Below are 15588 nucleotides of genomic sequence, written 5' to 3' on the forward strand. Positions count from 1 at the left end.
AGTAGGTTTGGTAAAGAGTCACAGAAATGTTACTTTTAAAATGAAAATATCTTTTTTATGAAGGTATTATAAACATTAAGCAAATTCTTATGACAATTTGGGGGGGTACTAAGGATTCAGCCCAGAGTGCTACACATGCTAGACAAGTGCTCTACAACTGGGCAACACTTCTAGACTTTTTTTTAATTTTTGAGACAGGGTCTGTCTTGCTAAGTTGCCCAGGCTGGCCCCTAATGTATGATCCTCCTGCCTGTCAGTTCCCAAGTAGTGGGATTACAGGAATGCACCACTGCACCCGGCATATAGCAAATTTTCACACGCACACGCGTGCGCACGCATACACACACACACACACACACACACACACGCAGACTTTCTGCAAACAGCTATTTATCTTTCACAGTATAGTGAGGATACTAACATCTCAGCATTGAATATCAAGGGAAAGAAGATGAAGGCCCTAGAGTGATAAGAAGGTAAATGATTATAGAGAGCAGTTAAGGATACCAGAGCTGACATAGGCAAGATCACTGGAGCAGAAAGGGTCATGGACACGATTGCATTCCATGACTAGAACTCAAAAATAGCCAAGTAACCACCTGTCCATAAACAGAATTTCAAAACCAAATTATCGCTTAAGGTCTACCTAAGAGCATTTACTTAGAGTCTCTTTAGCAGCAGGTGAACTCTGACAAAGTGTAATGATTAAAGAAGTGTCGTGCTGTGCTACTGTGGCACAGGTCATCTTTTTCCGGAAGATTAGAGTGCATTAGTAGGTATCACTTTGATTTATGAATGTCACTTACCTTCTGTTTCTCCAAGTGTGGTAAGAATCAGCAATAGCCAACGTTATTCAAGAAGCAAATTCTTTCAAATGTACTTAAATAAATGAGAATAGTGTAATATTGTTTGGTCAGGTGTTTCTGGTTTTGTTCATTTTGTTTTTGTTTTTTTTAAAACAGAGTCTTGCTATCTAGCTCAGGCTAGCCTCAAATTCACAGAGATTCAGTGCTGGTGTTACATGCGTGGACTACCACACCCCTCCAGTATGTCAGTTTTTAAAGCACAGGTTTTCTTAGCCAGAGCACTGTGGACATTCTAGGTGGAAATGTTGTTGTCAGGGGTTAGGGTGTGCGCTGCAAGGCTGTGTAGCAGCCTGTCTGGCCTGTGCTCTGTATGCCAGTACCACACATGCCTGAACAGTTGAAAATAAACTTGACTAGGGTTATGGCTGAGTGAGAGATGCCTGACCAGCATGTGTGACGCCCTGAGTTCGATGCCCAGCACTGCAGTCAGTAATATACAAAGTCTTGTGTGCACCTAGAAAGGAGTATAGAGTGATCTACACAACCAGTAGCTGTGTCCAGACTGAATACAGAGGGCAGGCAAGAGGAGGGTGTTAGAAAAAACTTGAGTCTTTTCTTTAAGAACTAATAAAATGTCTTGTATTCTAACAATAAAAATAAGTTATAGGAATGAGCGCAGTGACATGATGGAACCTTCAGAAACCAGCACTTCAGGAACTACTTAATTATAGCCCAGTGTGGTGGTGCAAGCCTGTAATCTCAGTATTCGGGAGGCTGAAGCAGGAGGATCCTTGTGAGTTCCAGACCAGCCTGGGCTACAAAGTGAGCTCAAGGTCAGCCAGAACTGCATAGCGAGACCCTGTCTCAAAAAGACCAAAAGAAAAAGATTTTAAAAGTCTAACCTGCTAAAAGGTTTGTCAGTCACCATATATTAGAGGGGCTACTGTCTGTTACATAGTAAGCCCCAGTATATTTTGTTTTTAATTATTTGGAGAGAAATTATAGTTTATATGTTTTCCTTAAGTACTAAATATAGTTTAACCCAGTGTTTCCCAGCTTTTGTCAGATCAGTGAAAATGATTTTTTTTTTTTTTTTTTGGAGACAGGGTCTCGCTATGCAGTTCACGCTGGTCTTGAGCTTACTTGGTAGCCCATGCTGGTCTCAAACTCGTAACGATCCTCCTGCCTCAGCATCTCGAGTGGTGAGATTACAGGTGTGTGCCACCACGCCTGGCAAAATGATTATATTTTTAAAACACAAGAGGGAAAACCATTCTGAGATGAATAAACAAACTACCCAGGGGTATAAACATGAAGTGCCAAAATTTTACCGTGAAACAGTCTAGAACAAAATTCCATGTACACACACCCCGATTCTAAAGCATTGCTATGGATTTGTATCTTACTTAACCACAAAGTACTTACATCTTATTTAGTCACATAAAATTGTAATTACTAATCTGAGCCAAATAATAAAATTAGAATTTTTTTTTTAATAAAATTAGAATATTACTACTGATACTACAAAGGTCAGGAAAATGGTTTGATTACCTACATGCGTTCACTAATAGAGTAAGCAGCTGTCCTAAGCCCTAAATTCACCTACTTTGCTAAAGGAAAGGAGAGGATGGGAGGGAGGAGAGGGAGAGCTCACAAAAGTCTTGTGAATGAATCATGAAACCCACTTCTTTTATCACTAAAAAGAAATTCTTCCTGTCATCATATTCAGATTAGCAGAGAATGTGAGTAATGATAGAGAAGTATTATGAGTGAAAATATAAAGCAGAAGTTAGCTCTGAATTATTTTAAATGAAATGAAAATAATTTCATTTTATAATTTTTTTATACAAATAATTGTTAATGATGAAAAGAACTGTATAGGTACAGCTAGTATAACATTAATTGTGATAAGAAGAGCTTGACATTCATTGAAAAACCTTATAAAAACATGAAGACATTCCAAGTCAACTAGAAACAAAACAGAAAATACATAGAAGGTGATAGATAGATAGATAGACAGACAGACAGATAGAGAGATAGAGTTTTCCAGAAATGAAACACATAAATGAGAAAAACAAAATTTTGAGAAAGATTGATTCTGTATGCTTCAGATCAGAATGTGTTCTTTTTCATCAGTACATGTTTGTGATACATTTATCCCGGGGACCTGGCACATAGACATGACACATCTTAGTTCTGTTTTTAATCCCCTTCCCTTGTCCTCCCTCATCCTCCCTGCATCTCTCGGACCTCTTCATATCTATTTTTAAATACACGTTTACAGTACCTAGTGACCCCGTTCCTCTTAGAGATTTGGTGCTTGTGCACCACTTTACGGCGCCCTCTTTTTTTTCTCGCTGCCCTCCCCTGACATCTCTTTGTTTGCCTTTCCATATGTCTGTCTGGTATTTTTGCACTTACATTTTAGCTGCCTTTTGAAAGAGAAACCACGTGATATTTAAGCTTGTGTCTCTCATTTACTTCACTTACGATAATGAAAGGCACAGCCATTTTCCTAGAAATGACTCATTTATCCTCCTTTATGGCAGAATAGTACTCCATCGTGTATGACTATATTTTCTTTATCCATTCCTTTGTTGATGGCCATACAAGCTGCTTCCAAGATTTTGTTGTTGAGTGGTGCTGCCACAAATGTGGGTATGCATGTGTTACCACAACATGATGTCTTTTATTCTTTTGAGAAGGTATCTACAAGGGGAATGGCTGGGTCAAATGGAATTTCCAGTTACAGTTCTTGAGAAATCGCCATACTGATCTCCATTAGTGTTTGTACATGTTGGAGTCCCAGCAGTAACACAGGGTTCCTATATCCCCACAGCCTTGCCAGCATTTGCTATTACTTGATTTCTTGAAGATAACTATTCTTTCTGGAGTAAAATGGAATCTCAGTGTTGTTATGGTTTGCCTTTCTCTAATGGCCAGCAGTGTTGAACGTTTTTTCATGGATAATTTTTTGGTCAGTATCTATTCATGTCATGCCCATTTTTTAATTGGGTCTTTTAATTTGGGGGGGCTAAATTTTTTTGCATTCTTAATGTATTCTATATACTAGTTCTTTGTGGATTAGCTGGCAAAAATTGTTTTCCCATTCTGTACATTGTCTGTTTGCTATTAGTTGTTTCCTCTGCTGTGCATAAGCTTTTTAATTGGATATGATCCCATATATCAATTTTTAATGTTATTTCTTACACAACTAGGATTCTGTTCAGAAAATCCTTGCTGGTATCTTCAAAAGTTTTACCTATTTTGTCTTCCAACACATTGTTTCTGTTTTAATATTTAGAACTTGATCTTTTTTATTGTAGTTTAGTACATGGCAAGAGATAAGTACCTAGGTTCAACATTAAACATGTGGATAACCAGTTTTCCCAGCACTATTTAATGAGGCTCTTGCCTCCAGCAAAAGTATTTGCCCCTCTTGTCAAAAATAAGGTAGCTGAATGTGTCTGAAGTTGTTTTCTGCATTCTGTATTCTGTTCCATTAATCATGAGTGGTTTTTCTCGGTACCATGCTGTACATGTGTCACTGTAACTTTGTAGTATTCGGAGTCCTCCTGCCTTGTTCTCGTTGCCCCTGATTGCTTTTGCTATTCTAGATCTCTTCTGATTCCATAAGAATTTTAGAACTTGTTCCTCAAGCTCTGTGAGGAATGCTATTGATATTTTAACTGGTATTCCATTAAATCTGTATAAACAGTTTTGGTATGACCATTTTGACAGTGTTGGTTCAGCCTATCCAGAATGGGATACTTTACCATTTTCTGATATTGTCTTCGATCTCCTTTTTCACAATACTGTAGTTTTCATTGTAGAAGTCATTCACTTCTTAGTTGGGTTAATTGCTAAGTATTTCATTTTTCTTGATGCTACTGTGAGTGGTACTGTTTTCCTAATTTCTTTCATGGTGAGTTCATTATTAGTGTACAGGAATGCTATTGATTTTTGTGTGTTGATTTTGTGTCCTGATATATTGATAAATTTGGCTATTCTAAGAGTCTTGGTGGAAATTTTGGGGTCTTTTATGTAAAGGATCACTGCAAATAATAATTTGATCTGATATGTTTCCCTTTTGTTTCTTTCTCTTGCCTGATTGATTATTCTGGCTAATGTTACAAGGACTAGAACAAGAATTGTGACATCCTGATTTTAGAGGCACAGCCCTCAGATTTTGGTATGATATTGACAGCAGGTTTGTCATAAGTTGCTTTTATTAGATAAGATAACATCCCTCTACACCTATTTTCTTCAAGGTTTTTATCATGAATGGGTGTTGGATTTTGTCAAATGCTTTTCCTGTATCTATTTACATGATCATGTGACTTTTTTATGTGGTGTATACATTTATTGTTTTGTTTATGTAGACTTATCCTTGCATCCCTGGAATGAATCCTACCTAGTCATAATGTTTGATCTTTTTGATGATTTTTTTTTTTTTTTTTTGGCATTGTTTGCCAGTATCTTACTGAGGATTTTTGCATTTCTGTTTATTAAAGAAATTGTCCTATACGTCCCTTTTTTAGTTAGGTCCTTTTTTGGAATGGATAGGATAATACTTGCTTCCAGGAATGACTTTGGAAGTAATGGTTCCCTTTCAATTTCATTAGAGGTTGAAGAGTATTGGAATTAGATCTTGTCTAAAGTTCTTACAGAATTTGGCAATGAATCCATTGGAACCTGGGCTTTTCTTATTTGTAGGAGGTTTGTTTATTTATTTGTTTGTGTTTTTTGTTCTGTTTTCTTACATCTTCAATTTCATTGTTACTAGATTATGCAGGATTTTTGTATCTTCTTGGTTCAGCTTTGGTAAGTCATATGCATCTAGGAATTTCTCCATTTCTTCTGAGTTTTTCATTTTATTAGAGTACACTTTCTCAAAGTAGTTACCAATGATCTGGATGTGGGCAGAATCGATTGTGATTTTGCCTTTCCAATGCTAATTGCATAGATTTGGCTGTTTCTTCCTTCTTTTGGTAAGATTGGCTAAGGAAATAGTTATTTTGTTTATTCTTTCACCGAAACAGCTCTTCACTTCATTGATTATTTGTAATTTCCATGTGTTTGCATAGTCTCTGTGGTTTCTTTTGCCATTGATTTCTAGTTTCATACTATTGTAGTATGATAATATGCATGAAAAAGTTTTTATTCTTTTGCATGTACTTAAGCATGGTTTATGAGCTAGCATGTGATCTGTATTGGAGAAAGTCCCATGTACTGCTGAGAAGAATATGCTTTCTGCCGTGCTTCAGTGGAAGACTCTCTTAAGTCCACTTGTTCAAAGATTTGGTTCAATTCTGATATTTCTTCGTTGTTTTTTTGTTTTTTTTTTTTTGTCTAGTTGATTTATTTGTGACAGTGCAGTATTGAGTTCCTGCACTGTAATTGTGTGGATGTTTGTCTAATTCTTTATGTCTAGTAGTATTTGCTTTATGATGTTGGACACACCAATGTTTGCTGCACATACATTTATAATTGTTTTCTCTTCTTTTTTTTTTTTTTTTCTTGGTTTTTCTCTGGTACCAGGAACCGAACTCCCGACCTTGCGCTTGCCAGGCAGGCGCTTTGCCGCTGAGCTAAATCCCCAGCCCCTGTTTTCTCTTCTGTTGAATTGTTCCTTTAACCAATAGATAGTGACCTTCTTTGCCTCTTTTCATCAATTTTGGCTCGAAATCCATTTGTCTGAAATTAGGATAGCTATTCCTGTTTTTTTCTGGATTCCCATTTCGTAGAGTATTGTTTGCTATCCTTTGATTTTTAATCTGTAAATTTCTTTTTTAATTAAACCTTATATACTGCATGTTATTTGGTTTTGTTTCTTGATTCATTCTGCCAATCTGCGTGTTTTGACTTGGGGACTTGAGATCATTCACACTGACAGTTAGTTACTCCTGTCACTGCATTATTTTCTTGTTGCTGATTTTTTTTTTCCTTCCTAGCTGCTAATCCTATGAGGTATATCCATTCTGTTTGACTTATTGATACTGACTGTTAGCTTCATTGTTTCTCTGTAGGACATTCTTCAAAATTATAATGCTGGTTTGGTGCTCATGAATTTCTTGAGGTGCTCCTTGGCATGGAAGTACCTTATTTCTCCCTCAATTTGGAAGGAAAATTTTATAAGATATATAAGTTGGAGATAGAAGTTATAATCTTTTAGGGCTTGAAACACTTCACTTCAAGCCTTGCTGGCTTTTAAGGTTTGTGTTGAGAAATCTTCACTTATTCTAATGGGTTTACCTTTGCAAGTGATCCATTGCTTTTCTCCATAGTTTTTAAGATTTTGCCCCTGAGTTGGACTTCTGGTTCTTTGTCAGTGACATGAAGGGCTTCTCTTTTAGTCATGGCTATTTGGGGTTCTGTATGTCTCACTTAAGTATGTGTTGATTTTTATCCCTATATTTGGAAAGTTGTCTGTTATTTCTATAAAAAAAATTTTTTTATGCCATTTGTGCTGTCTTCTGATTTTCCATTTCTTCCATTTACTCTTAGTCTTCCTTATATCATCTATCAGCTGTTGCATCACTTTTCATGTTATCTTTTTGCTTTTAAGGTATTTTTAAGCAGTTGATCTTTGAAAGCATCCCTATCTTCTAATTCTGAAATTCTGTCTTACATTGGTTGCTTCTGTTACTCATTCTTTCAGTATAATTTTTAATCTGGATTTCTGATTGAAACGTTTTCATGGACTCTAATTCTTTGGTAAACTGGTCATTCATGTATTGTATCTTTTTGTGTAGCTGAGCTAGCTCTTTTTTTTTTTTTTGTACCGGGAATCAAACTCACAACCTTGCGATTGTCCAGCAGGTGCTGTACCACTGGGCTATATCCCTGGTTCAACTAGCATTTTATTGTCTTTTTTTTTTTTGAGACAGGTTCTCTCTATATAGTTCAGGCTTATTGTGTCTTTTGAAAGTTCCTGGGTTCTTTGGTTGTTACTCCCATTACTTGTTTAGTTATATCTTCTGTGATCTCATCAAGCACCTCTTTGATTTGTTTTCTAACCTCGTATTATCCTTTGGAGAGTACTTTGGATATGTGCCTTACGCTCTTCTCTCCCTTGATGCCTCTGGATTGGCTTTGGGGACTTAGGAGTTTTGGGAGACACTTTGTTGCCTTGTCTTCTCATGCTTGTGTGTTTGTTTGTATGTATGTATGTGCATTTAAGAAAGCTGACAATCTTTCATTAAAACCTGTGGTCTCACTTTATAATTCAGGCTGGCCTGAAACTCAGTGTGTAGCCCAGGCTGGCCTCAAACTTGTGGCAGTCCTCCTGCTTCAGCTTCCCGAGTGCTGGGATTACAGCCGCACGCTACCACACCCTGAATAAGCCTGTGGAAATTTTAATATGATGTTAACTACTTACTGCACTTAAATAAACATAATCAAACGCAGTAAGACATATCTTCACCTCCAGCCCCATGTTTAAGACAGACGTCTTTAAGAAAGAAGAATACAAGCAATCTTCATGTGTCACAACCTAAAATTTAGATATCAGACCTGCAGAGCTGAGATTTTGCTCATATCCTGTGCTTTATAATTAACTCTTTAGTCTTGGAATCAAACTTAATCCTTAATACCTCCCATCAGTTTAATTATCATATTAGCTGTATAATCTGTATTACAGTTTTTTGGCTTTGCTTTGTTTTCTGAGGCAGAGCCTCACTATATAGTCCAGGCTTTATCTTCTGGCCTCAGCCTCAGGAGTCTGAGGATGATAGGCTTGTACCACTGCACGTGACAGTAATATTCCTTCTTATATGTGTCAAAACTCAAATTGGAAAATGTGTTCTGGGTTGCAAAAGAGGATTTTTTTTTTCACCCATCCATAAACCTTAGTTCACAAGTTAGACAAAAACAGACTCAAGTGCCACTGTCTAGTGCAGCACATACTTAACAGAGTAGTCAGTTACACGTTGATGAGCATAAGGAAAACCATAGGTGAAATAGTCACACTCTTCCAGGGATATTAGTTACCCTTGAGCTATTGAGGGTTAAACTGAGGTCTCATGCTACCGCTGAGCTATATCCCAGACAGAGAAGGGAAGTGGTTAAGCATTTGATAGTAAAAGTCTCTTTTGTCTGAGCACAGTTGGGATTAAAAATAGGATATTCCAAGGAAGCTAGTTGGATGCCAGTGATTTTATCTAACGTTTTCTGTCAGCGTCCCACTGACACCCGTAAGCTCTTACTCTAAAAGGAACAAGCACCGACAAGATCAGCAGGACTTCACACAGCGGTATCTCAGCTTTCCCCAGGGTTTGAAAATTGAAAGGCTTTTTCCTATTTCTTTAGTATCTTCTACAAACTTGTTGACGTTTTTATTTTTCTCCTTCATTCTTGCCTTACGAATTTCTTGGGCTGGAGAGGTAGCTCAGTGGCACAGCACCTGCCTGGCAAGCACAAAGTCCCGAGTTCAGTTCCCAGTACCAGAAAACAGAATGTCTTCATCAGCAGGCTGGCATATATATCCACATTCATCATCTCCAGTCATATCTTCCTGTGAAATGACCACTGCTCTGTATATTGTTTGCCTTCTTTGACATTCACATGTTTATCTCCTTTTCAGACTTTCTGCCCTCTGTCCAGTATTTCTGGCCTTAGAAACTCTGTAGACCAAATGGCTTTTTTATTGTTCTCTCGTTCTAAATAGATACTCATCTTGTTCGGAAATTGAGAACTTGTGACTATCAAGATCTTTTTCTAACCGTCACCAACATTCATCTATTTCAGTGATTCCTTAAAGTGGTGTTCATACTGTAGTTTTTCAGTGTCGTTAAAAAATCCTCTTGCAGTGGCTTGCTCAAAATTTAAAATTTTCCTCCAGGGTAATAGTTTCCTTCCATTCTCAGATTGTAAAAATAGGAACATAGGGCCTTTATCTTTTTTTTTCCCCTCTACTTGTGAATGTCTAGTGTTTCTGCTTTGTTTTGATCTTCCCCTTCATGCTAATTTTGCCTTGTATTTCCTTTTTTTATGTTTCTTTTCTTTCTCTTTTTTTTTTGATTCCAGGAGTTGAACTCAGGACCTTGGCGCTTGCCAGGCAGGTGCTTATGCTGCTGAGCTATATCTCTGGCCCCTGTTTCTTCTATTTACCCAGTCTTTCAAAAATAACTTTTAAAGTCAGCGGTCTTGGCTCTGTAGATGAGTCACTCAGTGCATCTGTTTGAACATTGTCAGGTATACAAGCAGGTTTCCTAAGGGGTTTCTTTGAGTCCGTGGACGTTAGGAAGGCACACATTGTGTTTTACATAAGCTGCTACCAGATGAAGAGGCCTCGTTTAGGTTTTCAGTTTTCACGGCTGTGTTAGATATCATAGAGTTACCGGGATCCATTCTTAATGTACACTTCACTTTTTCTTTGCCTTAAAGTTTTCTTCTCCAGTTGTGCTGCAGAAAAAACTCACGTTTTCATTTTTGTTGTTGTTCTTTGCTTTGCTTTGTGCTGTTCCTGTGGGTGCTCAGAGTGGAAACACTTCGTTACTAGTGTAGAGATCTCTAACTAGTCTGCTTTTCATGGTGTACTTTGGGCGTGGCTAACTGTAGTCCTCGTCCTCTGCCCTAAGATCCAACCACCTGTGGTGATTTGGGAGGGGAGGATTCAGTGTAATTGGCCCAACACCGAGTTCTCTGGGAATGGACCCAGTACTGTTAATGTCACCAAGGAAATGTGGGTGTTGACAGACTGGGAAAACCCACGTAAGGCCAAGAGCGTAATTTCCTTTGGAAATACCCCTGAATATGGTCGCAAAACCCTTCCAAAGGTAGCAGTGTTGTGATGTATAACACAGTAGAACCTCAGCCCAGCGCATCCGCCGTCTCCCCTGCGCCCCACCCCGCACAGCCCTTGCTCTCTCAGTGCAGCCACAGTAGCAGGGCTCTGGTCTGACAGAGGACATGGAAACTGGGAGAAAGGATTCGTAATGTATTTACAAGTTGAAACTTAGCACTACTGATGAAGTAAACGTTTGTTATTTAAGCTTACACTAAGTTATTGTGAATCTAGTAAATTATTGCATGACAATTCTTAATTTTCCATTCCCAGGGCTTCATTATTTCAAAAATGTTGTGCTGGTGGGATCTCTACAGGATCGCTACGTTCCTTACCATTCTGCCCGGATTGAAATGTGTAAAACAGCCTTAAAGGACAAACAGTCAGGTAACTAAGTAACGTAAAGCATTTCTCATAGAGTTGTATCTGTGAATGAGCTTTTCCCCGATTGTCCAGTGTCGCTTTCTTCTTTCGGTCACCTCTTCCTTCCTTGTTCTTCTTTTTCCAACTACGATTAGTAACAGCTGTCCTTCCTCCGTGTTACCTCAGTTCTCTCTATCCTGCCGTGTGAGCTGTCTTTACATGTGAAAGAGGGTTTTCATCTAATTACAAAAGCATCTCCATTTTGTTGCCTCAAAAGTCATCAGAGCTGGGTGAGGTTGCGGGGCATGCCTGTAATCCCTGCTGAAGCAGGAGGATTGTGAGTTCAGGCCAGCCTGAAATACATAGTAAAACCCTGTATGGAAGAAAGAGGGAGAGGAGGGAGGGGGAGAGCACAGGGGATCAGGGGAACAAAGGGAGAGAAGACGAGGCTGGAGGGGAAAAACTAAATCCATGCTTGGAGGTCCTCCTCACCAGGGTGGGTGCTTGTGGTGATGGACCTGTGGTCGTGTTGCGTGTTTTCCTGTGTCTCGCTTTCAGGAAAACGGCAACAAGGACTTGCCCCGCTTTCCTGAGAGTGGAGCAGTTGCGTGGTTTTTTTCCCCTATTTGTGAATAACAAAGAAGTTTAAGTCGTAGCTATTTGTAGCCAGAAGGAGACTTGGGTCCTGTAGCCCAGAGATAGCAAGTGGCTCCTCTGAAGTCGCAGTGAGGCTCAGAGCAAGAAATGAGTCTTCTACCTGCAGTTGCCCCGGGTTCTTTTTTGAAAAAAGACTGATTTTAAACTCTCGATCCTTTGCCTTTGCCCATTGTGCCAGACAGCATCTCCTCAGACAGGACTCTACGAGCATTTGTGTGGGCAGTGCCTGGCTGCTCCCTAGCATACTGTGGGTATTTTACTCGTGTGACAGATGCTTACCTGTGGCTTCAGAGTGACCTGTTTTAAAATCTTCATCTCTAGCAAAGGCTAGAATCCACTTAAGGGGAAAATTTTTAAAACTTAAGATGGGTAGACAAAACCAGATAAACGTCTTTTGTTTTCACAGTGAGATTCTTTACAACTGGGGGGATGGAAAATTTAATGAAGAGAAGTTTAGACTTCTTCGTGTGTAAACATATTTTAAAAGTAGCATGGAACCCGAAATCCAGCTTTATTCGCAGTGAAGCCAAGAGAGGTGGAAGTAAATATTTTAGTGAATTTATGTGATACTGATCGTTGCCTTAAACCCCTCTTTTCTCTTTTGTCTGTGCTCTTCCCTTCTTACCCCTCAGGACCTCCTCCTGCCTCTTCTCTGAAATATCATAGCTACCTCTCTAAAGCCCACCGGTCCCATGGAAATGTTAGCACCCCTGTTAGTGTTAGGTAGGGAACAAGCAATGTTTCACCTCTTTCGCAGTTTGTACATTCATGTGTTCATACTCATGTACCTAATCTTTATCTTTTATGCTTAATGTGGCCTTGATGAATGTATTTTAAATTAGCCAAAAGGAGTGGGAGACGAGCAGAACTTTGAACAAAAGCTAAACAAAATATTAAAGGGTTTTTTTTAGAATTTAACCAAGTATTTTAAAAAGGTATCCTGTTCTTTGAGTCAGGCTTATATTCTTCTGATTACGGAGAGTTGCTGTTCTTTCTCAAAACAACTTAGAAATATTAACTACTATAGAATATTTTTAACACGTTCATGACGGGTCTGTACGTCCATCAGGTGGTTTGTACACCCTAAGAGAACACCCCAAGCCACTCAGTGGGACAGTCATGCACATACCACCAGTGGAACATGTTACAGAATTCGTTGTAGACTAAAGTATTTTATTTTGCCTCATCAAGATGTTTTACCATTGCTCGCACATTTTTATAATGATTTAATGAGTTACCAGTAATGTAATGTTGAAGAAAACAGTTTGCTTGTTACCTGCATTATTTTGAGTTGAAAATACCAAATTGACAGAATGTATAATAAAATTGTCATTTTTTCCTTGGCTGGAAACGTGATTATTTATATTTTCTATAAAGGAGTCTCAAATAGTAGCTGAAGAAACATATTTTAAAAGAAATTATTTGCTTTATGTGGAAACTAATGTAACTGAATCTTAAAAATTACATAACAGTTGCCGAGTTGCCGTCGCATTTTTCCATCCACTCATGTGAACAGTGTTCCTTTTCCTGTTTGCCTGTAGGACAGATCTATTCCGAAATGATCCACAACTTGCTTCGCCCAGTTCTGCAAAGCCAAGACTGTAACTTGGTGCGATACAACGTGATCAATGCATTACCCAATACCGCCGATTCACTCATTGGGAGAGCGGCACATATAGCTGTTCTTGACTCGGAAATATTTTTAGAGAAATTCTTTCTGGTTGCTGCCCTCAAATATTTCCAGTAGAATAAAAGCATTGTTAGAGATTTGACAATTACCTCATTCAGCAGTGATTCAAATAGTGTATTATAGTTAAATGTAGATGCCAATAAGTTCTAAGAAATATTTATACCTTTTTATATGGAAGATAATTTATATCATCCATGTGTAGAGCTTTTTAAACATCAAATTTACTTTCTAGGTAATGTGGCTGTGCAATATTTTTTAATTTTCTCTTTTTACTTTTCTATTACTTTTTCATATATTTTGCTACCTAAGTATTTCAGTGAAATTTTAAGCCCATATGTATGTCTGATTATTTATTATTGGCTTCCCACACTTTACATCAGACTACATCCTACTAGAGGCAGTTACTGCTAGAATAGCATGGGGTTTTAAATTTTCTAGTTTCTGGAGTATTATTTAGTTAAGTATAAATTTTACTTTTAACATCTTACTGTGTTTTAACTGGAAATAAAGTTATGGCTGCTAAAATATATTTTTTGAAATCAACTTCTTTAGTCCTAAAATATACTTTTATCATATGATCAAACCAGGTAGTTCATACATGACAATGTTATAAAAGTTTTCTATCAAGTCATTACTGTTGCTATTAAATATATGTCATGCCTATTAAAATATATTTTCTACTGGTGGATTCAACATTATTTCTCATGTTGACTTTTATTAAAGAATTTTGAATGTTTGAGTGCCCGCTGCCTTGATTAGATTGGAATTTTGCTAAATTTCGTAATGTTGCTTGAACTTTCTGACCACATTTCTTTTAACTTTTTTCATGGACTTCCTTGTATGTACATAATAACTAAATGTTGAAATTTATGAATACTTTTATGACTTTAGATAATTTTTATTGTTAAAATTTATTGATCTAAAGAGTAATGTAAATAAAATGATTCATGTTAAAAATGGAAAAAACTACATGTTTGGTGACAGTTGCAAATGTTTTTGATACATGGAGATGTTGAGTCTTTTGACTTTACTAAAGGTGCTGAATAGCATTAAATTCACTATTTTCCTTTCCTGTTTTACTTGTGGAAATAATAATGCACTAAGGGTGGATGGAATGTGTGTTTGCATTCACCGATTATAACAGAAGGTTTTTGTAAGTATATATTGTATAATTGATGCATGTTTATTTTTAGCATCATGTTATTGCCTTGGTGTTAATAAATGAACAAATGACTAGCTGGAAGAGCAGCTGAAGCACTTGTACCTCTTCACTTATTCTTAGAATACCATAGGCACAGCAACATGCTGTATAACAATGTTTCAGTCAACAGTGAACCAAGTATTCAGTGGTATCTGCCACGTAACCTAGGTGTGCAGTAGGCTATAGTAAGTATGTATAGTACTCTGATGTTTGCACAATGATGAAATCACCTCATACTACCTTTCTCAAAATGTTTCCCCATCCTTGAATGATTCATACTGAAAATATTTTTATTTACAGTTAGATACACTAAATCAGTCCTGTAGACCAATGATTTGTATATACCAAATAGTTAAAAGAATTTCATTGATTTCTCAATAATTACTTCAGAAGTACTCAAATTTTTCAGACATTGACTAAATAATATATGAAGGACACTATAACTGGACAATAGAACTATATCCACTGTCTACCACATACTTTTTTTTCCTGATTTTTAGTTTTGTTTTTTGAGATGGATCTCGCTATATAGTTCTCTGTAGTTTGGGCTGGCCTTGAACTTGTGCCATCCTCCTCTGCCTCAGCCTTTCAAGTGCTGGAGTTACAGGTGTGTGCCACCACACCCAGCTCCACCATATACTTTTGCCACAGATTTTTCATTTTCATATGTTCCTTGGTCCTCAGTTTGAACATCATGCATATTCTAAGTTGGAATGACTTCCAGACATATCAAAGGACTCATTCTTATTCTTGACGACTTTTTTCTTCTGGTGGTACTGGAGATTAAACCTAGAGCCTTTGTGCCAACCTTCATCTCCAGCATCCCCCACCCCCTTTTTTAATTTGGAGACAAGGACTCCCATTTACCCAGGCCAGGCTTAAAGTTGTGAATCTCCTGCCTCAGCCTCCCAGAATGCTGGGATTATAAGTGTGCACCACCACACATGGCTTCATAATGTGTGTGTGCATGTACGCACATGCTGGGAATTGAACCCAGGGCCTTGTGTGTACGAGGCAGGTGCTTTCTATTGAACTATACTGCCATCCCTTATTCATAATCCATAATGATATAAAAAGTAGTTGA

General features: G+C 37.8%; 1 protein-coding gene across 2 annotated transcripts in view; it reads left to right on the top strand.

Moving 5' to 3' along the window:
- The window catches only part of Fam135a (family with sequence similarity 135, member A), an 86610-nt gene extending 72053 nt beyond the window's left edge, over positions 1-14557 (top strand). For both annotated transcript variants that reach the window (XM_005404471.1, XM_005404473.1), the window contains exons 20-21: positions 10867-10980; positions 13155-14557. In XM_005404471.1, coding sequence (XP_005404528.1) covers positions 10867-10980; positions 13155-13360 — 320 coding nt within the window. In that variant the 3' untranslated portion in view covers positions 13361-14557. The remainder of the gene's footprint in view (positions 1-10866; positions 10981-13154) is intronic.
- Positions 14558-15588: the final 1031 nt, after the last annotated feature.

Source organism: Chinchilla lanigera, unplaced genomic scaffold, assembly GCF_000276665.1.
Source record: "Chinchilla lanigera isolate Chin_1 unplaced genomic scaffold, ChiLan1.0 scaffold00087, whole genome shotgun sequence".
Taxonomy (NCBI): Eukaryota; Metazoa; Chordata; class Mammalia; order Rodentia; family Chinchillidae; genus Chinchilla; species Chinchilla lanigera.